Source organism: Polypterus senegalus, chromosome 1, assembly GCF_016835505.1.
Source record: "Polypterus senegalus isolate Bchr_013 chromosome 1, ASM1683550v1, whole genome shotgun sequence".
NCBI classification, from domain to species: Eukaryota; Metazoa; Chordata; class Cladistia; order Polypteriformes; family Polypteridae; genus Polypterus; species Polypterus senegalus.
Window position 1 is genome coordinate 163,233,654 of NC_053154.1, and position 25,874 is coordinate 163,259,527.

Genomic DNA, 25,874 nt, shown 5'->3' on the forward strand with positions numbered 1-25,874 from the left:
ATAGCAAAGAAACATTTTCACAAGAATAACACAATTGCACTTTTATTCAAACATATAACTGCAGAAACAAAAGCCGCCTTAACATGCGACATTGACAGCAGTTTACTGTAACTGACTCCGTGGCTCAATAGACTCAGCCCCGCTGGGAATCAAGAGGTCGTGGGTTCGATCCTGCCCCTCCGTTTTGAGAAGTAAACTGCTCTTGTCTTACTGTTTTACAATAAAAGCATACATTTGATTTCAGTCTGTAACAGCCAGTGCAGTTTATGATCCTTGTAAAGGTTAGCTTTTTTTTTTTTATTCACTTTTCACTCTCTCAGTCGCGTTCAGAATCAATCCATACAACCCCATCTGACACGGCTGTTTTCACTAAACCCCCGGTTCTGACACACAAACGCTGGCTAATCTGCCTTCTTCGTATCTCACCGTCACTTGCTTTTCGTCTTATTGAGTGTTCCTGCCAGTCCCCGCATGTTGCTGTATGCTTTTTCTTTTGTACTACAGGACATGCAGAGGAAAGAATGGTAAAGACCAGTAACTTCGGCGCTATATGCAATCATCAGACACTCCCCATCTGCCCGTGTCGTTCAAGCACAGGAACATATATTAGTGTAAAAGTATAACAAAAGTGCACTTTTTCCATCGCTTTTCCTGTAAGAAGCAATGTACACACTTCTCTCTATGCTGTGGTTTCTATTACACACCTGAAAGAAAGAGACAATATATGTGAAAATATAATCGCACTAATGCAATATTATTTGAAAACTAACAGCGTCAGATCGGGTGTGAATTTATGCAAGAACTGGAAATTCTCTGATGCGGGACCTTCCCCCAGGGAAGAAAGTACAGTGTCAGGTGCTCATTCAGTGTAATAGAAACCATAAGCACAGAGAGGTGTGTACACGGCAAGTACACGTGTCGTAAATGTAGGAAGGACGGTCCTTGGGTGTGTGGAACTGTTAATATTTGAATGTGATGATTTCATATAGCACGGAATGAAAATCTGCACTTCTTAGCATTGCACCATGCAAGGTGTCGTATCAATCGCCTACTGTAACTTGCTTTCTTTTTTCTTCGGTTATACAGGTAGTTTTGAATAAAAGTGCACTTGTTTTGTTTGAGAAATGAAGTGTCTGCGTGCACTTTTCGTGGCATTACACGTGTATTTTTTGAGCATGCCAGTTTGAGCAGTATAAAAAGTATTGAAAAGTATAACAAAACAACGGGCAGATGGGGAGTGTCTGATGATTGCATATAGCGCCGAACTTACTGCTCTTTACTATTCTCTCCTCTGCGTGCCCTCGAGTACAAAAGAAACAGAATACAGACGCGCTATAGCTCTGCGTTGTACCACGATGCATACTAACGCCCCCCCACCCAGTTCTGACACACAGACGCTGGCGAAGCTGCCTTCTTCGTATCTCACCGTCACTTGATTTTCTTTTTATTCAGTTTTATTGAGTGTTCCTGCCAGTCCCCGCATGTTGCTGTATGCTGGATAGAGAGAAGTGTGTACACTGCTTCTTACAGGAAAAGGCAATGGAAAAAGTGCACTTGAATAAAAGTGCACTTTTGTTATACTTTTACACTAATATATGTTCCTGTGCTTGAACGACACGGGCAGATGGGGAGTGTCTGATGATTGCATATAGCCGAAGTTACTGGTCTTTACCATTCTTTCCTCTGCATGTCCTGTAGTACAAAAGAAAAAGCATACAGCAACATGCGGGACTGGCAGGAACACTCAATAAGACGAAAAGCAAGTGACGGTGAGATACGAAGAAGGCAGCTTCGCCAGCGCTTGTGTGTCAGAACCGGGGTTTAGTGAAAACAGCCGTGTTAGATGGGGTTGTATGGATTGATTCTGAACGCGACTGAGAGAGTGAAAAGTGAATAAAAAAAAAAGCTAACCTTTACAAGGATCATAAACTGCACCGGCTGTTACAGACTGAAATCAAATGTATGCTTTTATTGTAAAACAGTAAGACGAGCAGTTTACTTCTCAAAACGGAGGGGCGCAGGATCGAACCCACGACCTCTTGATTCCCAAGCGGGGGCTGAGTCTATTGAGCCACGGAGTCTGTTACAGTAAACAGGTGTTAATGTCGCATGTTAAGGCGGCTTTTTGTTTCTGCAGTTATATGTTTGAATAAAAGTGCAATTGTGTTATTCTTGTGAAAATGTTTCTTTGCTATTTGGACTTCAGGCTTCATACATTATATAGTTTATGCCTACATTTTGTCATCTACTACTAGAATATAAAAAAGTTTCTGTTTTAACAATGTGTTTACACAGATTACTGTAGAAACGGAACAGACATGAAATGCGTGTGTTCCAAACAACGATCTATTATTTCCGCTCTAAAACTCCACTTCACTCCCAGATACTCAATCAAGGCATGAGCTGAGAGAAGTTCGTGCACGTTCTAAATTGGTGGGGGGATGGAATAGCCGGCTTCTCTTTATCAGCACATTTAGAAGACAAAGGGCGCTGGAGAGGTGTGAAGGGATTTAAGAAGCAGTTTAAGGTGGGACGGAATTACGAGTTTTTTCGTAGGCTCTGGTAATTCTAGTGTTAAAGAACAAAATCATAAAATAAACACTAGTGTTGTCAATTTGCTGATGTAGTGATTGGTTAGACCTTTGTAGAAAGAAGACAACGGCTATACAAATTTTGTGGACATATGATTACTCTAAAGATCTCAAATCAACATTTAGTCTGTAGATACTCTGTGAAGTTTTGCAAAGCTTAATTATATAACTATAAAGCTTATCATGTCATCCTTACTTGAAATCAGACTGGATTTGTTTGCTTCTATACAGTAGAAGATTACATCAAAATAAAGAATTCCAAAACACTACAATTATTATTGAGTGTATACTAAAACAGTTTACAAATAGGAACATATCAATAATATTATAGATATATTTCAAATAACATAGCTTACTAAACTTTTTCCAAATTATAAATTGGCAAGCTGTAAGTTGAAGTAGCGTGGCAGACAGCAGTTCATTAGGGATCTTCAAAACTCATAGTGATTATGAGTATTTTGGAGAAATCTGATTAATTTGATTGATGAATTTCATGGGGTTAATGGGGTGTGACCATCTCACCTAAATTGTTCTGATAGGAAAGGCAATGTTGAGAATATAAAGACAGTTAATTTTTAACTAAGTGATTGACAATTCAGAATCTAAACCATTTTCATTCACTGTACTTATTAAACCTGGAGTTGTGAGAATACAATTCTTAAATTATAACTTAGTTGTTTATCTCTCACAAACACTGACAGTGAACTAGTATTTTGTACTCCTCTTGACCAGAGCTACAACAACATTTGCAGAGGTTTAAAATCTTTCTCTATTTGGGAAACAGTGGTCAAAACAGTATATATGATCCCTACAAATAAAATTAAATTAAGGTGTCCATGTGCTTAACATAGTACAATTCAAGGTTGAGTTCTAGAAAACATCCACAAAGGCTGAACTAACCTGTACAAACAAAAAAATTAGACACTATTAAAGTATAATGAAGAGACAAAAGTAAAAAATATTTAATATAACAATAATCAAGAATGCTAAAGTGGGATGGTATTAAAAAATATAAATAAAAGGGCTAAATAAGCAATGCAGACTGTATATACAGAGTTTGTTGAGAACAGAGTTAAGCTAACTGATATAAAAACTTTTTTCAAAAAGAACATTTCTTGATTATGTCTTTGTGAGAGGTACTGTAAACCCTTAAGATTAAACCAGGCAAGAAATCGTATGTTATTTGGTAGTACACAATAATTATCTTTTCTGTTACCTGCAAGGAAATATGGTTGTGAAATATAAACATGCAGTAAATCTTTCTACATTTTTTGTGTCTAAGAGGTTAGCTCCTGAGTGGGCCTAGGATTGTGAGTTTAAACTGACTGGGTAATTCTTTCATGCAGTCATTTCATTTCAACTCCCAGCTACAAAGGTTATTAACTGAGCAGGTTGTGTAGGAATACAATAAAGATAACTACTGCTATTATTAAATATTAAATTCATTTTTGTATTCAACTTGATTAATAAAGTGGAAGGTAAATGACACCACCATGTACCTACCTGTTAATTAATACTATAAATGTTGAAAGATAACAAAAATAACAATTCTGCTTGTGTATGAAGATAGATATCTACCATCTATGTATAGAATACAGAGGCAACTTCTTCCACTCAAGGCACAGTTCTTCTATGTACTTCTCTTAGTTAACTTCTGCTAAATAATAATATAATATTCTTTTCTTTTATCTGATAATGTATACTGCTTGAAAAAAATTAAGGGAACACTTAATCATCCAAATCTTAAGTTTCAGGGATATCAATCTGTCAAGACAGGAAGCATAAGTGATTACGAATCAACTTCACCTGCTTTAGTGCAAATGAAAGTGCACTGGACAGCCAACAGAAAGACAATGCCCAAAAAGGCAATGGTCTTGTAGGTGGTAATAGCCATCTCTTGACTGAATCTTCTCCAGTTTTGCATTTTGCTAGTGTCCTAGTCACTACCAGTTCCATGAGGCAGTACCTGCAGTCAGTTCAGGTGGCACAAGGTAGTCAAGCTCCTCCAGGACGGCACATCTACACGTGCTGTTGCAAGAAGGTTTGTTGTGTCTCCTACCACAGTTTCAAGAGCATGGAAGAGATACCAGGAGACAGACCATTACACAAGGACAGTGCCGTTAAAGGGAATCAACCCAGCAGCAGGACCAGTATCTACTCCTTTGTATGAGGAGGAATGGAAGGAGTACTGCCAGAGCCCTGCAAAATTACCTCCAGCTGTGTGCATGTTTCTGACCAAACTGTCAGAAACAGATTCTTTGAGGGTAGCATGAGGGCCCAAATACTCTAGTGGGACCTGTGCTCACAGCCCATCACCATGCAGCTTGATTGGCATTAGCCACAGAATACAACTGGCAGCTCGGCCATGGCCTCCTCTTCACAGCAGGTTTTTTTTTCCACAGCAGGCTTTTTTTTCCCATCTTCACAGCAGGTTCACAGTTAGCACATTTGACAGACGTGAAAGAGTTTGGAGATGCTGTGGTGAACTTTATGCAGCTTGCAACAACATCCAGCATGACCAGTTTGGCAGTGGGTCAGTGATGGTCTGTGGAGGCATAACTTTGGAGATTCACACAAGTCTCCACGTGCTAGGCACCCTGACTGCTGTTAGGTACCAGAATGAAATCCTCAAAGCCATTGCCAGACTACACTCTGGTGCAGTGGGCTCTGGTTTCCTTCTTAGTGCAGGACAATGAATTGCCAGAGAGTTTAGGCAGTTCCTGGATGACAAAGACATTAATGCCATTGATTGACACTCATGTTCCCAGACTTGAATCCAATTAATAACCTCTGGGATGTTACGTTTTGGTGCATCCAATGCACCACAAACTGTCTAGAAGCTCACGGATTCTGGTCTGGGAGGTGATCCTACAGAACACCATCCGATTTCTCATCAGGAGCACACACAGACATTGTCAGGAGTGTACACAGACACATGGGGGCTATACACACTACTGAGTCACATTATGAGTTGCACTGATGAAATTCACACAAGTTAGATCAGCCTGTGATTTCAATTTTTGACTATGATTTTCAGTGTGATTTTGGTTTCCATTAAACGTTTTTACATCATTTTGTTCTCAACAAATTTGACAGTATTAGTCAATAAAGATTTTCCACAATATTTTGCTCATTGAGACCGGATATGTGATTTAAGTGTTCCCCTTAATTTTTGTGAGCAGTGTATTTTAATACTCTCTATAAAAAGAAAAAGAGATAGCTATATATTTTGTTGCAAGCTTATGTAAGCAGATATAATATTTTGATTATCATACAAGCCACTGTAGCAATCGGAAGACACCATGCAACAATTATTAGCATCAGATTTTACTCAACCATGTTGTTTGAATGACCATGGTTTATTTTATCATTGAACATTAAACATGGAGTGGTATACTGCGGAGTACTGCTTTATTATGAATTTTGTGTCCTGGATTCAAATCCCACCCCTAATCATTGTCTGTATAATGTCTGTGCATTTTCACATGTTTGAATGAATATGCAATTACAAACTGGTGCCCTGTCCAGGGACTTTTTCTGCACTGAGCCCACTTGTGCTCTAGCCCACTCAAAACCCCAAATTAGATCAAGGTGGTTAGAGAATATTAGATTAAATTTTAAATACATAGCATCTCTCTTTCCTCAATTCAGATGAAACATTCCTATATTCTCTAACAATGATTTTAAAATTTGCAAAGGGAAACATCAATAACACATAAATCAATGCAACTGACATAAGTCAGGCTGTGTAAAGTCACAGTTACTTTGCTATCTACATGTATACTTTATACGTATCATGCATAACAGGTTATAAACATTGCCAGAAGTACTTACCTCTGTAGTCTTGGTGTCAACAGTGAGAATTGCCTGATTGGGATTACGATTTGAAGGCAATGATGTTTGAATGGGGATGCCCCAAGATAGGTGTTTAAGGAGAGAATTTGTGGAAGCATTACAAAAATCAGAAACAGGTGAAGAGCTGCGTAGGTCAGATAAGTGAAGGTTCCAAGTTGCTCCTGAACTGAAGCAGTATGAATTCAAGCCGTTTCCTTTATATATATAAAAAAATTAAAATTAAAATGAAAATATTATAATACATTTTATTTCTACAAGGCGCCTTTCTAAGCACACAAGGAAACTGAACAAACAATAAATAAAAAACCACATGATAAACAAAACTTAAAACATCAGAAAATATAAAAATTAAAACCAAAACAAAGCCACTGTAATCATAAAGAAAAAGCCATTTTAAATAGATGAGTTTTAAGTTTACATTTGAAATATTTCTAAGCTCAATAGGTAGTGAGTTCCACAGCTTGGGAGCAGAACAGCTGAATGCTCTGACAAGACAATACTATATTCCAAGAGAAAGGAAAGATTGACTGATTGATCAACTAAATCAAATATGCAATTTATAGGCAATATTTTGACTTCAGCATGTTCCCTAATAAATAATTTTATGCATGTAATAATATTTGTGAATATCAATTCTATATGCCTATCTACTTATATAAATTAGTCCTGGCTTAGACACCCCTCCGATTATGTTTAGATATTAACTAGATATTTTAGTTAGAAATTTTGTCCGTTTAGTTAAATAACACATTTATAACACAAGTTATAAATAATACAGAATGTTCTCATTTAACCTTATGTACTGATGAAGGCTTGACAAAACAAATATATTTTGAATTGAAAGGTCCTTATGGGATATATCTATGTAATAAAATACATTTTAAATTTACAACAGTACATATTATATGCCACAGGCTCTATAAAACAACAAACCAAAAGAAGTTTGGTCAACTAGGCAAAACAGCTTTTCTTTCATTTTTCTGTTTTCCTTTCATAATTCAGAAACTTCTGTAACTGAACAGAACAGACCTAATGAGACAGCACTTAAGTTAAAAAAAAAAAAAAACGCACCACACAAGCACACACGTACACCCAAACAACAATGGGCCGTACAGTAGCACAACAAACTGCACTGCTACCTCAAATTACCTGGGTTTTTGTTCAGTTTTCCCAAAGATATCTCCTATCTAAATTCTTCTGCAGTTGAAACACGAGTCAGTATGCCCTATAGTTGACTTCTTTGTCCCCTATGCTGTCTGATGCCAGCATACACTCCAGGCACATTATTAAGCTGACTTGCATTTTACTTTCACTTTACATCTACTTATGCAGAACTACTGTAGCGGAAAACATGTGCACCTATTTTTCTAAACTAGTTAAATACTGCGTCACTTTTAAGTGTTATTGTGTGTTTATTGATTGACACTAAATCAGAAATACAGACTCGCCTGCTCACAAATGAGTGTATAGTGGAATAAAGAATGGTTACCCCAGTATGTTGCAAAAATGCTTATTTTTAAAAATGAATGCTATTAGTTTTTCTGCGGTAATGGGCTGGTGCCTGTACCTGAGGATTGCTGGGATAGGCTCTAGCTGCAACACAAACCTAGTCTGGATTAGCAGGGTTAGAAAATGTATTTATAGATGGTTTAGATTATCTGGTAAAGCCTCATATTGGACAAAACGGTCCAAGTGAACAAATTAAACATCATTTCAATACTTAACAGAAAGAAACATCAATGCGACACCTAATGTACCCATGTCAAAGAAGTAATCACTCCTACAGACTTAAAAGCTGACTGATACTTCACCTTTCCTAACAACAACTACAACAAAACATTCCTAATTAGATTCTAACAGCAATGCAGACTGTTTGGTTTACTTCTAACTGCAGATCTGCTTCAACTCTGTGACGATTGTTAGTTTTTAAGTGTGAACTGCTCATTTTAAGCCTTGCTACAAAATTGAGATAAGATTCAAGTCTGAAATCTAATCATGCCATTTCAAAACCTACACGCAGACATAGCTCTAAGAAAAAAATATCAAGTATTTCAGATTGTGCTGATCCATAAAAGAGCTGCACTTCAGCTTAATATCATGGCTATATGGTTCTATTTTTTTTCTCCCTTAGAAATACCCTGATTAGAAGCAGAATCATTTGTTGCTTCAATAATGAAATTCTGTCTAGGACCTGATGCAGCAATGCATTGTCAAAGCATGCCAAAGGAACCAAAATACTTCACCACTGGGTTGAAGGTTATTACAGAAATTAAGAATTAACAGAATGCATTTTGACAAAATTTTGGTTTATTACAGAGTTCATGTCTTTCCAATGTCAAAGTCACGAATGCTATTTTATTGTTAAATTGTGGCATAATGTGAAATAACCTTTAACCTGAAGATCAAAGATACCTCATGGGCAGAAGCCTATTTGTTTTTAACAACCAAAATGTTTAAACAACAAAACAACAAATCTTATTTTCCACCTGACAATCAAGTTTGATTACCATATACAAATAAATGAAAAACCAACCATACTTTGAATAAATATTTTTCCTTCTTATACTGCTACCATACTGACATAGACTTGAATAACAATAATGTGAAAATTACAAAATTGTAAAGAAACATTACAAAGAGAATTTTTTTGCTACAGCAAACTAGTTTACAATGGCATGACACTAGTAAAATACTTTATAGAGCACATGTAGTGCTGGTTCAGATTCCATAATATTATTATATATACAGTGTGTATATATATATATACTGCTCAAAAGAATTAAAGGAACGCTTTTTAATCAGAGTATTGCATAAAGTCAATGAAACTTATGGGATATTAATCTGGTCAGTTAAGTAGCAAAGGGGCTTGTTAATCAGTTTCAGCTGCTGTGGTGTTAATGAAATTAACAACAGATGCACTAGAGGGGCAACAATGAGATGACCCCCAAAATAGGAATGGTTTAACAGGTGGAGGCCACTGACATTTTTCCCTCCTCATCTTTTCTGACCGTTTCTTCACTAGTTTTGCATTTGGCTACAGTCAGTGTCACTACTGGTAGCATGAGGCGATACCTGAACCCTACAGAGGTTGCACAGGTAGTCCAACTTCTCCAGGATGGCACATAAATACGTGTCATTGCCAGAAGGTTTGCTGTGTCTCCCTGCACAGTCTCAAGGGCATGGAGGAGATTCTAGGAGACAAGCAGTTACTCTAGGAAGAGCTGGAGAGGGCCATAAAAGGTCCATAACCCATCAGCAGGACCAGTATCTGCTCCTTTGGGCAAGGAGGAACAGGATGAGCACTGCCAGAGCCCTACAAAATGACCTCCAGCAGGCCACTGGTGTGAATGTCTCTGACCAAACAACCAGAAAGACATCATGAGGGTGACCCAAGGGCCCCATGTCCTCTAATGGGCCCTGAGCTCACTGCCCAGCAGCATGCAGCTCGATTGGCATTCGCCATAGAATACCAGAATTGGCAGATGCACCACTGGTGCCCTGTGCTTTTTACAGATGAGAGCAGGTTCACCCTGAGCACATGACAGAAGTGAAAGGGTCTGGAGAAGCCATGGAGAACATTATGCTGCCTGTAACATCATTCAGCATGAGCAGTTTGGTGGTGGGTTAATGATTGTCTGGGGAGGCATATCCATGGAGGGTCACACAGACCGCTACAGGCTTGACAAAGGCACCTTGGCTGCCATTAGGTATCAGGATGAAATCCTTGGACCCACTGTCAGACCCTATGCTGGTACAGTGGCTCCTGGTGCACGACAATTCCTGGCCTCATGTGGTTAGAGTATGCAGGCAGTTCCTGGAGGATGAAGGAATTGATACCATTGACTGGCCACCACACTTTCCTGACCTAAATCCAATAGAACACCTCTGGGACAATATGTTTTGGTCCATCCAATGCCACCAGGTTGCACCTCAGACTGTCCAGGAGCTCAGTGATGCCCTGGTCCAAATCTGGGAGGAGATCCCCCACAACACCATCTGTCATCTCATTAGAAGCATGCACCGATGTTGTCAGGCATGTATACAAGAACACAGGGGCCATACAAAGTGCTGCACAATTTTGAGTTGATGCAATTAAATTTTGGCAAAATGGACTAGCCTGCCACATAATTTTTTCACTCTGATTTTTGGGGCGTCTTTGAATTCAGGGCTCTGTAGGTTGATCATTTTCATCAAACGATGTGGCATCCTTTCGTTCCTAACACATTACCCAGTCTATCAGTATGATATCCAGGAGGATTTCTTTTTCCCATTGAGATCTGATGTGTTTTCAGAGTGTTCCTTTAATTTTTTTGAGCAGTTTATATATATATATATATATATATGGCTCCTAAATGTGCTGCTTTTTCTAAGCCTTGTGACAATAAAACTAAGCGCCGGAGGAAGATGCTTACTATCCAGGAGAAGGTGAAACTCTTGGATATGATTTATGATTATGGCAATACCCTACAAAAGCCTCCTCACGCATATGAAAAGACAGCGCCAGCAACTGCCTATTAAGATGTTCTTCAGCCGCGCACCCAGACACCTACTGCCTACTCTTAGTACTCCTCCAGCGGAAGAAGACAACGACGCACCTGCTGAAGATGCTGCACCACCTGAAGACTCTCCTACTGAGGTCGTGCCTACATAGGTTAGTGGTTGTGTGTAAGAACTGTGTGTGTGTGTGTGTGTATATATATAATTAAATGTACAGTACAATAATCTACTATATAAAAGCGGTAAGATTGTCCTACCGCCCCGTGAGTGCAAAGCATAGCGGTATTCCGCTTATCACAGACTTACTACTTGTGGCTTGCAGTATGAAGCGACTCGATGTGAGCAGAGTTCTGGTGCTCCCATCGTTCCCTTGCTTTTGTGCGCGATGCGCTGGAAAAATAGACAAAATTATGTCTCTGGAAATAATTAATGTTGATGGAGTACAAGTACCTCACCGCGTAGTAAATATCAGGAGAGATGGTGCTTGCTTAATCTCATCTATAGCTTATTTAGTGCATGAAACTCCATCTTTAGCGGTACAGATTCGGGCTGACATTGTATGACTTTGGACAGGCACTCGAGGGGATAAATAAAACGTACGTTTTCGGGAGATGTTATGAATGGGCACTTTGATGTTCTCATTCCCTACACTTACATGCCTGATGTACACATGGAGCGCACACAAATTGAGGATAAAAGTCGGTCACCTTAAAAGGCGGGTGAGCCTAAAAATAATATGATATTTGTAATGTCTAATATGTTTTATTTTCTCTTATTTTGTCTAATATATTGGGTAATACGAGTGTAATGGTGACTAAAGGGTGTTATTTCATGTTTATAGGGCTCTAATAATGTTAAAAAACGTATTTAGAAGGTCGTAAACAGGTTTTCTATACTCTAACTGCGAAAATATTCGATTTACAAATAAAGAATCTTACTTGGCGAAAATTCATTTATCACGGTAGAGTCTGGAACGCATTAACCCTGATAAACGAGGGTTCACTGTGTGTGTGTGTATATTATATATATATATATATATATATATATCACACACACATATACATATACACACACACATACATACACTAATAAAAGGCAAAGCCCTCACTCACTCACTCACTCACTGACTGACTCATCACTAATTCTCCCACTTCCCGTGTAGGTAGAAGGATGAAATTTGGCAGGCTCATTCCTTACAGCTTACTTACAAAAGTTAAGGTTTCATTTCGAAATTCTATACGTAACGGTCGACAACGTCCGCCATGTTGAACTTTCTTATTTATGGACCCATCTTCACAAATTTGGTAGGCGACTTCCTTGCGCTAACTGAAACCAATGTACGTACTTATTTCAGTGGTATGACGCCACTGTCGGCCGCCATATTGAACTTTCCAACGGTCTTTGTTACTTATGGGCCCATCTTCAAGAAATTTGGTATGCGGGTTCCCAGCGCCAACTGAATCCTACGTACATATATACGTCCATAGCCTGCAGCTCGGTCACCGTGTGAGGCAGCATTGGGTCCCCCATCCCAACGCCTCCCACATTGTTGGCTGCCTGCCTATATAGGGCCGTCCGTCACTCTGGTCTCTACATTCCATTCCTTGCTTCTCCACGGGATTCATGTCTCCCTGCTGATAACTACAGCCTTTTTATTTAATCCACGGCTTCTCCGCTGTTTTATTGTTCGTTTATTACGATTATGGTTATGGTGTAGGTATTTTAGACTTACTTTACATTGTTCAGGTACCCATTTCCTTTATCATTCCAACCATACCCCTATTAACATGTCTATCGAGGTGATCACCATCGATCAAAGAAATCTCACTTACCGACTGGTTTCCATGCCCGGAGATGGCAACTCCTTTTCCATTCTCTTTGTTACATATTGCACGGCCATGTCAGGCTCACTCTTGATATCCGGAGGAACATTGTGTCTTATGTATTGAATGACTGGGACAGGTTCAAGGTGTGAACTGATGATGGTACAGGAGATAATTATACTACAATGGAGCACTATAACAGTGAAATGCTTAAGCCCTTCACCTATGGTTCTGCATGTGAGTTGATGGCTGCCGCTGAATTTTTTGGTTGTCGCTTTCAAGTGTACTGAAATGGCCAAATATTTTACACCTTTGGACAACCGCCAATGCCTCTTAAACATCTTAGACTGACAGGTGACGATTTCAGTAGTGGACACTTTGATGTTTATGAATGTCGAAACTCTCAAAAGCTGGATGTGAAGTTATCGATGAAACCGGTTGTATGCTTACAATGCTTGACAGATACCGAATGTCACTTCAACACAAGTCCTGCAAATACTCTCGTAATTGAAACAAACCATGAAACTCAAACCGATTATGACAGCAGCAATCCAAGCTGTGAGATTTGAAACAAGATTACTGTTCACATGGCCAACTGTATGTTGCGTGCTCAAGAGTAAGCTCAGCGCACAGCTTGGTCATATTACAACCGGAGGACCAAAATGACAATGTGGTATACAAACAGATCCTTAACAAATAATTATTGGTATATTTTCCCTCAGTTTAAAAAGGTTTCATTTTCCTCTTAATAAAAATTTTAAGGCAGTACTTCGCCGCTGCGAAGCGCGGGTATTTTGTTAGTTGCTTAATAAAGGTCACATAATGCATTAAGATTGTCATTGTATTTGCTGCAGACATTTCTGAATATTACAGCATACAGCACAACTATAAATTTTGTATCTAGTAAAACTAACTTTACTAAAATCTGAAAGCCACTCGCTTGTCATATTTCCAACCAGGATTCTTTTATTTTGAAGTATTAGTTTTTTTCTGTTTAAAAAAAAAAAAAAAAAAACACCAATTGCTGCTACCCCTCGTATATTTCACATGTCACCACTTTGCCACTATTACCTTAAATTACTTGAGCTGTTTGAAAATGATTTTTAAGCAAACATAGCCTGTTTAGGCTGGCAAAATAATAATAGTAAGTAACCAGCTAAGAGAATTATTGTTGTACTCATCTTCTGTTAGGGAACACAATGGCTTCTGTTTTAATTAAAACAATGACATTTAAAAAAAAGAAAAGAAAAATCACATAATAAACCCAAAACTGCATATTGTATTGTGACATTTGTGTGTATCATTACACCTGCAATAAACATAATAACAGTAAGAAATCTTTATTTTGTCTACTGCTTTAATACTCACTGCACTCTTAACACCTTGTGATTTAATACTATGCCAAACTTATTTTTTCCAGGAGATAATCTCAAAAGCATTTTTGGAGGTTTCCCCGCGGGATGTTTTTAGAAAAGAAAAAAATCCCAATAATAAAAAAAGAAAAAAAGTACTTTCACATCTACCACCCTAAAGAAATATTTACCTGTAAGAGTACTGTGACCCAAACAGAACTCTGGAGCCCTGCGATATGAAGGCTTGCTGACACGAGGAAAAGACTTGCTAAGATTCAAAGAATTGTCAAGTTGAAATGTTGCTGCACCACACACAGGACTGTCCTTTAAAGATGAACCAAGTTTATCCAAACTTGGAGATGCCATAGTTTTCACAGCCATTAAAAATGAGGATTCTACACTGCAACTATAAATAATAAAAAAAATATATATTTATATATAGTTTTATTTCACATATGCAGTACTGCACAAAATGTATACAAGTAAAATCTGCCTGGGTGAACCATCACCTATTTCAACACATGCAGGAAAATTAAGGTTAAAAAACTCTCATTAATCTAACTAAAATAAACTGTATGCTACGTGTTAAATATGTTTGGTTACTGAAAAATTAACCTTGTAATATCTATTAATACCTTGTAAAATCTGATATGTAATATTATTTTTGAAACTTTTAAATCTGAGCTTGAGCCGATCACTAGACTTGTGCGATCTTGACTAATTGGTGAATCTGAATTATGAGCAACAGAGAATTTTACCGTATACTGTTAGGCATTTATGAAAAACATCTTTCCTGATAAGCAAAGAACGAAGTTAAAACTAGTAAAACTAATCTAGGTAAACTATACTATTCAAATGTGAATCACAATTCAGCACAGCTAAGAATGCACATTTCCCAGATTTATATAACTGTAATGACAGCTGCAATAACTACTACCAAAAATGTACTTTAAAATTTCTCGACAGGATAACCACAAAATGAAACTATAAAATGATGCTACTTAAGATCTCAGTGTACAAAAAATAGAGCATAACTTAAAAAAATAAAACACGATAAAAATAAAAGTCGACGAGAATGTCTACTGTAATGCAAGGATATTAACAGACACCTCACCCATGCAAGGTATTTGCTGGAAACGTAAACACAGTTTGGTGTATTCACATACTGACCTGAAACTATAACGTAACAATAGCAAATCGCACTTTTATTTTAACAAATAGACACATTATGCTTGACTATTCAAACGTTAAACCTGTTTGATCTAATCTTCATTACTATACTTTGCTTAGAAGCCGAGACCACACATAACAGAATACCTTTTTGGCACAGGATGCGTCTTATTTTTTAAGATCAGTTAAAAAACAACATTTCATCTTACCATATGACCACACCGTGATTGGTTTTCTGTGAGGCCAACAAAACTCCGCCTCACTAATACATGCCGTTTCACAACTCACAAATTCTATCAAGCGAAACCTGAATTAAAATTCAGAAGGCAAATTTTTCTCGACGTACTTCTTTCTTGTCCTTTTTTTAATTCAAACGGTTAAGGAAAAGTAGATTCCCGCGAGAAGAAAACGATTGGCAAAGGAAGTGGAGTATGTAGCATTTTAGCCAATCACAAAGGTAAAAAAAATAGAGGGCGGGAATAAATGGCTTCCTCGACCAATGCAGATGTAAAAGGGCGGGCGTGAGACCAAAAACTTGTCTGTGTTACGAGTGGTTCCTATGGAGACTTGTGTGGCAGGGCTGTCGTATATTTGACCATCATTCTCTGTTAAGTCAGCTTGTGCCAAATTACTTCTATGGCTGAACTTTACCTGAAAGTTAAATGTAATTGGCTTTTTTCCAATATAAATTGTGTTTACAACATGAATGGTCTATGGTAACCACCCATTCCCATTAAAGATCACGTTAGAGCACTCAGGGCAACAACCTACTTGACAAGATTAGGGTCAAGGGATACATCTGCTTTAAACGGGATGAGTACAATGGTGTTTCAACCCATATTAACGCTGACATCTTCACAGTTTTGAATTGTCCACTGCGTAGCACGCATTTTGAATGGAGAAGAAATTAGAACAAGTACCTGTCTACTTAAGATGCCAATAAAGCTTGACGGAATTGAATCACTAGAATAACCAGATGTAATAGTTGAACTAATCTAAGTTTCGTTAGCTTCAATCAAAGTTAAACTCGTTAAAGTGCTTAATTATTAAACGCTGGTAAAATATTACATTTCGTACTTATATGGGTTACAGAGCGTGTTCGTACACAACAAATATGTTGCGTGTGTATTAGTCATAAATACAGAACATGAAACAGTCACGACGACAGATATGAGTTAAACAATCTCGATATGTACATATATAGAATTTGTTATATCATGCTATGTATATGTAGTGTACATTGATATGCCTTATGTGGTTATCACTCCAAACTATTTATGGCTAAAACGAAGACTGAGTTAAGTAGACTACAATTCCCAAGTAGTTATTTGCAATTCTATTCGCGTTAGAATTACGTAATCTAACTCTGCGAGGCTATTGGCGGTATATAAATACAAACCCCGCCTTTTCACGAACCCAATTAGTTTAGTCTGCTGTCAATGAAATAGCTTTACAGGGTGGAGCTAAAAGAAAAATGGCTTCTGTATCGGGAGGAGAACCGCAAGATATGGAGGGTGAGCGTAATAATATTTAAAGAGAAATCATTCACGTGCCATTTTAATAGCTTTGCTCAATAACACGCTGTAATAACGAGTTTACATGAAATGGTCATGCTTTTTATACGATCTTGTGTTAAGGCGAAGTTTTAGTAGCTTTATATGCATGTGTTATTTCTTCCCATTTCAGGTGTATGTATGTGCTATCAGTCATTGATGATTATTTTTCACGCATTTCTTGCAAGGCAAGCCGGTCTTACCAATAGCTAAATAAAGGCTGTCATTTTTCGTTGTAATATCACTTCATCTTAAATTATTCTAGACGCTGTACTTCTTTGTTCACCAATTACAATTCCTTTTTTTTCAGATCATGTTTGCAATGGTGATCCCAGTAGAGTTTGCTTTCTGTCAACCTTCAAAAATGCTTTTGACAAAATGTGACAGGATGGGCCGATGGCAATAACCCTTTATACAACATGATCGCTGTATCACTTATCACAAGTGATTCAGTCCCTTGCCCAGTGGTTAAACACATGTGTATTGCAGATAATGATTCGAAAATGCGCAGTGGTTTTACCCAACCCCTAGGGATCTGTTTGAGATGAGAAGCGCTTTCTTAAAGATCCGGTGTTGTACCAGATCCATCTATCGATCTCATCTCTTGGTGACTAGATTTTGTTTATATTGTGAAGAGTGATTTTGGATTTTGCATTTTTTATAGTTAAAAAGTGCAAAATATCTTATCTTTCTGTAGCAGTTAAAATGAATGAGCTCATGGTGACCAAACTGCATGTTTATTCCACATAATTTCCACAGAAGTAATTTGAGTATAATGCGGGGGGGCTTTTTTATTCAGTTTAAAAAAAAAAGATGTACATATTTGTGTTAAGAAATAAAATAGTTTCCTCATTGTGTAGGTGTTGTAAGAATGAATTTATGCGAGACCTGTTTCTGTTAACAAATGTATTAATAAACATATCTCGGAACCAATTAAAATTAACATCTGACCTAAGTTTACATGTGGGATGTTTTGAAAAATAATGAAGAAATACAATCAAAACAACATTTAATGGAGGTTTACGTAGTTTTATCTGTACAGCAAAGCAGAATCTTACTCAGACATGTGGCCTGTTAGAATACTTGCCAGCATTTCTTATTTGTTTATTCTTTGTATAGGACGTGGGTGTTAAGTTTGGATTTCTTTATACCTTTGACCTTGCATACTTGTAAAGGGAGGTTGTGTATGCTTAATGTTTTCCACATAACAGTAGATGGTTTTTATATGTTGACGGAACTGCTGTCTGTAAAGCCCATTGGATTTGAATATTTGGCAATTTCATTGAATTACCCCTTTGCAAATATGTAGCCTGTACTATAGTATTTATTATACTTAAAGTTTCACTGGTATTCTGATACTAGCACCCCCTGTCCAGGTATTGTTCCTGCCTTTTTCCCTGTGTTTGCTTGGATAGTAAAGCGAGTATAAAAAAATGGATGGATGGATAGATGGTTGGTAGGTAGGTTGAGAACTTGTCCAGTTATTGCCAAGGATAGGGTTATGCACGGCTGTGCCCAGCTCTGAAATGGTGATGTCTACAGTCATGCTAGAATAGCCTCAATGGTGCCATATTATATGGATAAGCAGACTCAGAAAATTTTAATGATGTTAATTAACAAGAGACAAAAGTCTGAAAATGTTACCAAAATAATCCTAAAAGTGTAGTTATTTTTCACTATATTTAGGAAAATGCCGTCTCTTATCTTGATCTTCATCTCTTAACTTACCTAATGTATTGTTTGAGGGGTTTTTATCTTTCATTACAAATTCCCTTCCAATATATTTTTCAAAAATAGCTTTATATTTAATTTTTATTAATGAGGTTCTTCTCTCCTCCTATGTGTTAGACTTTTAGTTTGTGGTTCAACTGTTTTTATGAAAATCATTTTTTCTTAATTCAATTATGTATTTCTAAAAATTTCTTAAACTATATACAACATTTTTGGTTTTAAAATGTATGTTAGTTATGATGGAAAAGTTTTAATTCATTAGTCATTTCAAAGTTTTTAATCCCTTTTTTTTTTAAAGTTGTAAAAATAATGCAAATACTACTGGTAATGCTGATTCCATTTATGCTTTTTATATCACTCTGTGTCACACTTGCGAATGTTGCCGAAACACATGAGCATAAGAGTTTAAGTACATTATAATGTGCTAAAGTTCAGTACCTGTATGTTACTCTTGAAACAAAGGAGCATATCTCTATTTCTTGTGCATGTGTTTACAGTCTCCAGAATAGTTTCAGAGGAAGGCTGTCTTTTTGTGATAAAAAGTTAATTATTTGAGATGTAATATTGTATGTGCATATGTATTTTTGTTACTAATTGAAAATGTTTAGTATTCTGGCTAAGAGTCACATTGAGGTACTGTACTTTTTCTTTTTGATTCCTTCTTCCTGATTTCCATTATACAAAGACATGTCAAAAAAGTGTTTGTAATTGGATATGCAAGATGAAGTCCTTGAAATAAAGGTAATGGGTATTGTTAAAAACATTTTGAGCATATTAAAGTTATTTCATTTGAATTAATTTAATACTACGTTTAATTGGGTTTTCATGTAGATAAAATTTAATTGTAACACATTTCATGTTGTAGTTGACAGACGAATTGAGTCAGAAGAGTCTGGTGATGAAGATGGAAAAAGGAAAGGGTTGAATGGCGAATCTGACTCTAATGAGACAAAACTGTCAGGTTTGTGACTTTCATTTGCTGGTACAATATGCTGATCATGATGTATTTTAATTTTTTTAACAATTTGTCTGAAATAAAAAAAAAAAATACATTTTAATAGCTTTTGCATCTTGAGTAGCTTGGTACCAGTAGTAAGCATGAATATGGTTAGTTTTCTTATTCTTTTTAGTTAATTCAGTAGATTCAAAATGTATCTATTCTCACTAGGGTTGTCATGATACCAAAATTTCAAACTTCGATATAATACTAGGAAAAGTACTGAAATTCAGTACCATTTTTAAATAACCTATAAAGAGTATAATGTAACTCAATAAAAAATTATTTAAATAATTTGAATTTCTGTATGTGTTAAAATCTTAACATTGATGAAAACAAATAATAGAAATTGTAGTCATTAAATGCAAATACTGTAAAAGGTAAGTGTAAAGTTCTGTAAATGATAAAAAGTAAAGAAGTTAAAAATCTTGTCAACAGTTTTGTTTACATTGATGAATACAAATACTGTTACTAAGGTAGTACAATAAAATGATGTGATTTTTTTGTGGACTATTATTCATAAAAGTAACACACAAACAAAATACATTTACACATATAAACCTTAAAAGCAAATGGTGCAGTTTGCCTTTTTCTGTAAATAAACTAGGATGACTTTGTAGTTACTACAGTTTTTATACGAAAGACTAGCTTATCAATATGCTCTTCTTTGGAGGGGGGGCTTTTTTGGGCTGCAAATGGGCCCTGATGTACTAAGTACACACTCTGAAACATAGCTGTAAATGTATGAGCACACGGAAGTGTAACACCACTGTTTATGCAACCGAGCACTGAAAATTTATAGCAGCTTACTTTACATAGTATATGTGATGAAGTCATTTTTTGAAATTGCACATAATAAAATAAAGTAATGCATAATGTCAGCACACTTCAAGGGAGTGATGGAGCACTATAGTGCTAAACAGTATTGCCTTTGAATGAACAACACAGATTAATAATGACCCGCTGGTGAAAGTAATTGTAGACCCTTGCCTTCACACATTAAATGTTTAACTGGCTACAAAAAATGGTTTAACCTGTAGAAAACAAAAATAAACGCCACATCCCTACTTGAAATGCAATGGTTTACAGGTTTATACTTAATTAATATTTCCATAATTTTATTAACATTTGTGAGAGAATGGAAATGGGGATGTAACTCAAACCATTGTGAACTGGAAGTGCGTTCATAATCTTTTTCTTCTTTCGGCTGCTCCCATATCCTCTGCATCTTGCTCTGTTACACCCACCAACTGCATGTCCCCTCTTACCACATCCATAAACCTACTCTTAGGCCTTCCTCTTTTCCTTTTTCCGGACAGCTTGATCCTTAACATCCTTCTCCCAACCAGCGCAATCTTGCCTCTCTGATTTTTTTTTCTCCCAACCGTCCAACCTGAGCTGACCCTCTAATGTACTCATTTCTAAACCTGTCCATCATCATCACACCCAGTGCAAATCTTAGCATCTTTAACTCTGCTACCTCCAGCTCTATCTCATGCTTTGTGGTCAGTGCCACCGTCTCCAACCCATATAATATAGCTGGTCTCACTATCGTCCTGTAGACCTTCCCTTTCACTCTTGCTGATATCCGTCTGTCACAAATCACTCCTGACACTCTTCTCCATCCATTCCACCCTGCCTGCACTTTTTTTCACCTCTCTTCCACAATCCCCATTACTCTGTACTGTTGATACCAAGTATTTAAACTCATCCACCTTCGCCAACCCTACTCCTTGCATCCTCGCCATTCCACTGACCTCCCTCTCATTTACACACATGTATTCTGTCTTCTTCCTACTGACCTTCATTCCTCTTCTCTCTAAAACATATCTCCACCTCTCCAGGGTCTCCTCAACCTGCTCCCTACTATCGCTACAGATCACAATGTCATCAGCAAATATCATAGTCCACGGGGACTTCTGTCTAATCTTGTCTGTCAACCTGTCCATCACCATTGCAAATAAGAAAGGGCTCAGAGCTGATCCCTGATGTAATATGCGTTCATGATGGATGGATGGTTGGACAGACAGATGATTGACTGACATACAATTTAAATTCCAAGTAACATACAAAAAAACAGATCTATATAAAGTATCTCATGTGGCCCTTCCATTCAACCGCTAGGCAGTTTATGTTGTTTCAAAAGTGCTGGTTGACTATGCACTGCCTGTTGTACACTTTTTTGGTAAAAATATTAAAGTGGAATCATTTTTCCTCCTCCACTGTAGGCAATGCATAGCTTTAATATAAATTAACATTTAGTTTTTGAATGTACTGCCTTTGAATAGCATCATCAATCATTTGCAGAAATTACAGTGAATATCAAAAGCCTGCACACCTTTATCGGAATTTGTTGATGTGGAATGCAAAATCAATATAAACCATAATGCCAGATGTTTTTTAATTTTGCTTCAGTAATATAATTTGTAATAGCTAAAAATTCTGTGTCAAATGTTATACTATAATGGCATTTAAGATAAAATATATCTAGTCTTCTTTCTGTAATGCTTAATATTATTCTGTTCCTATAAGTTCTTGGCAATTGTAACTACTAGTTATGTATGAGTTATAAATGGTCATTTTTATGCTACCGTATGTACACATTCAACTGACACAAATGTGGACCACATTTATACTTGGTATAAAAATGACAATTCACACTTAGTTTATAATATACCAGCAATATGTTTTGCTTATTGTTCTTTTATGGTTTATATCTGTGAATTTATCATTTGTATTTTATTAGTAAAAGAGGGAGATACCCCTGTTGACATGGAGACTATAACTTTGGAACCTGAAGCAGAGGCAAGTATGGGTTATGGAAACAGACTGAGCTTTTCAGAGGCTGGCCAGTGTATGAGCGATGCTATTAACCATAACTTTAATAATGTGTGAGTGAGTGAGTATGGTGGAGAAAAAGGTACATGAAAGAGGTGAGAACACTACACTTTATGAAAACAAGGGTTGGTTTTTTTTATAATGCAATGTCTTCTGTGCATGTTGGGTGAATTCTCTTAAATTAAAAAGATACAATTTTTTTTTTTTTTTTTACACTTGGTATGCTCCGTTTATGTTAGATTGCTATCTGTTTTTGGGCACCTATGCTAAGTACTAACAAGCATTTTTTAAAATAGACACAATAGAAAGTAAATTATTATAAAATATTACAACCAACAATAAGCTAGTAGTTAGTTAGACAAAAACAACTTTTTACAAAGCAGGTTGTTGACAAACAGTCACTTCCTCAAAAAAAAAAAACAACGGAAATTGCCTCAGAATGTTGTATACTGTAAAGACGTTGTCACATCTATATCTTGTAAGAGCCAAGCCAACGTACAGTAACTGAAAATCTCAAAGCATTACTTTCAGGTGTTATTATTGGTAATTTTGACCGAATGACTAATTTTATTTGTTTTTTTTTTTCACTTTTGATTTAGTTGTTCAGTATACATGATAAGTCTGCTGTAGAGCTGGATGATATGTGCTTAAATTGATATTGCAAAAATTTTGATTAGAAATGTGATGTTTGATGTTTACAAAACACCTTTATGACTGAAGACTTCTATAGGTATATAGTGGGTATAGAAAAGAATCGCCCCTTCAAAATATTCTTTTTTTTTTTTTTTTGCTTTACAGCCTTAAATTAAAACACACACACAAAATATTTCTTCCCAGTTTTACTTAGTCAGTGCAACCTATAACATCCAAGTAAAAGATATCACAGATACAGTTCAGAAAAATTATAAAAAATCAAAAATAAGACATACTGTGAAGCAAGTAGTGCTAATCTTTAGTTGCCTGTTACGTACAGTCTGGAAAAGGTAATAAATGGAAAAGAATGAACTAGAAAGAACAGGTTTTGCCTGTTAATCTTTGTCTAGTTTGATAAATGATAAAACCATCATGAAAAGAGGCATTTTGAAATAAACAGTGCTGGCATTAAATGAAATATAACCTTTGGAAAAGTCACATTATAAAATAAGAATAAAGCTCTTTTAAAATAAAATCTTCAATAATTAAATGTAAGGTAACAACATTGTTGAACCAGAATAAAACTGTGACATTATATTTCAGAATAATTAGGGTATTTTTTTAAATTAATTACACTCTCTCTTTTCATGGTTTATTAACTAATTTATATGTTATTGTTGTTTGTTTTTATTATTATTATTACATAATTATCATTTTATCCATTTCATTTTGGCACATATAGCATTCAAAAATGAAATCTCCATGCCTGCTGAAGAAAATTTACAAATGGATGGAATTGTTCTTTTTGCATTATACCTGGCAGTATTCACATAATTCAGATAATTTAACACTGGATTGCGTTTTGTTGAGGACATTTGTAGAAAAAGGAAACATTATGCAATTTATCTGAAAAAAACATTAGCATTTAATGTTTTATAATATGCAGTACATGATGGCACATGTCACCTTTACTGATTAATTTATGACTGCTCCCTTAGTCATGCAGCTCTTAGCTGAAATTAAAATTTTTGAATGTGTCTTAAATTACTTCACAAATAGAATAAATTAAGTCAAAATAAACATTTCAAATTGTCTCTTTCCTCAGTCTAAACAAAGTTATGTAATATGAATTAGTATGTAGCACATTTTTAAAAAAATCTCTTCCCTTAGTTAGCATTTGTTTTGTGCAGCACCTTTCACAGTGAAACCTGTTATAAAAAGACCTTATTATATGCTGTTTTTCAATGAGTAAACTTATTAAAAGCACTCACAGTTCCAGTTAGTGATATATTAAAATACCAAAATTGTTGTTTTAATTAGAAATCCATCTAGTACTTTTAAGGACATCAGCATGTAAAGAGTATTTTATTTCACTTTTTCAGGATGTAGATCTAATTCATTGTCGAATTGGCAAGATAGAAGGCTTGGAAGTGCTAAGAAAAGTTAAAGTAAGTTACCCTGATCACTGTGCTGTTTATGATGTGTTCTATTTCTGTGCGGAGAAAAATGAGAATATTTAGTCTATTAAATAGCTTTTTATATTCTTAACATTATTCTTAAATATTTTATGTACTTCAGCTGTGTGAAGCATTAGTGGGTCACATAAGTTGGTTTCTGAATGTTTTGTTAGAGCTCAGATATAAAGAAGCACAAGACTGTGAAAGGGTGTAAAAATGTACTGAAAAGTCCTTGGAGTCCTCAAATGTAATTGCTAGACTACAAGTGCAATTTGTAAGTTAATTTGTTATTCTTACATCCATAAAACTATGTTTGTGTTGGGGAAAAAGCAGATAAAAGTCTCTGGTTTTGTCTTTCATCCATACAACGTCAGCATTTTTTAATCCCCTTGTAAATTGAAGACTTTTGAAAAATGTTCTCAAGAGCCATATACTTCTGAGTTCTTAAAATGCAGACTCTATTCACACACTGATTGCCTTGTGTCTATTTCGTTAGCTCTTCCCTGATTGGATTCTGGTCAATTTAAAGTCTCATTCCCTATTCAGTTACTCTTCATGGAAGAAAACTATATTCCAACTTAGTGGACATAAATGAGTTGTTTACATAGTGCATGTTGTGTTGCTAACATACATACATATAAAGTGCATTAAGTAGTTTTTGAGGGCTGCATACATGCACAAAAGGTAAGTAATACACTACACTGGGGTACAATTTTACAATAAATCTCATGGTTAGCGGTGTTTCCATCTCTTCATGGATTTTTCCACCAATGCCCGGAGGTACATTTTCTGTGGTTTTAGGGTTGGTGGAGATACTTTCAAAAACGAATTATGGACAGAGGTCATTTTCATTTATAAAATAGCCTAAGTTGCAGAGGTCACACAGAATGGTGAGCAAGAAGACCTGGCAGGATATAAAAAAGAAGAAATGCAAAGCAGTGTGTGTGATACTTATGGGTCACTGCATATCAGACAGATAACATCACCACCATGGACTAACAGTCTTCTCAGGCCTGCTGGAAAAAATAAATGTATCATTGTACATAGAAATATTAGTAAAAAGCTACATAACCCTCTAAAAAAACTGAAACTAATGAACTACTTCAAGAAAACATTGATTCAAAAGTGGAGGAAATTGCTGTCACCAACTGACCCAGTCGGAGTACTAAGCTTATTTCCAACAAAAAGATGTGCAAAGGCTCCAGAAGTGCTGGTAATCACTTTTATCCAATAAAATAGACACCGCTAAAGCATGCAATTAAGCAAGTAGAAATGGGTAAATTTTGCTCTATGGCAGTGGTTCCCAAACTCAGTCCTGTGGACCCACTGTGTCTGCTGGTTTTTGTTCCAACCAACGTCCGTTTTACATTGGACTCT

At 36.3% G+C, this 25,874-nt stretch overlaps 2 protein-coding genes across 2 annotated transcripts in view; one reads left to right on the forward strand and one right to left on the reverse strand.

Annotated features, from left to right (window-relative positions):
• The window catches only part of pask (PAS domain containing serine/threonine kinase), a 94,317-nt gene extending 78,861 nt beyond the window's left edge, over positions 1-15,456 (reverse strand). The window contains exons 1-3 of the mRNA XM_039761778.1: positions 15,436-15,456; positions 14,310-14,524; positions 6,426-6,640 (exon numbers count right to left, since the gene is read on the reverse strand). Coding sequence (XP_039617712.1) covers positions 6,426-6,640; positions 14,310-14,499 — 405 coding nt within the window. The 5' untranslated portion in view covers positions 14,500-14,524; positions 15,436-15,456. The remainder of the gene's footprint in view (positions 1-6,425; positions 6,641-14,309; positions 14,525-15,435) is intronic.
• Positions 15,457-16,724: 1,268 nt separating this feature from the next.
• ppp1r7 (protein phosphatase 1, regulatory (inhibitor) subunit 7) overlaps positions 16,725-25,874 on the forward strand; it is a 45,521-nt gene continuing 36,371 nt past the window's right edge. The window contains exons 1-4 of the mRNA XM_039761791.1: positions 16,725-16,802; positions 19,438-19,533; positions 22,316-22,374; positions 24,423-24,488. Coding sequence (XP_039617725.1) covers positions 16,763-16,802; positions 19,438-19,533; positions 22,316-22,374; positions 24,423-24,488 — 261 coding nt within the window. The 5' untranslated portion in view covers positions 16,725-16,762. The remainder of the gene's footprint in view (positions 16,803-19,437; positions 19,534-22,315; positions 22,375-24,422; positions 24,489-25,874) is intronic.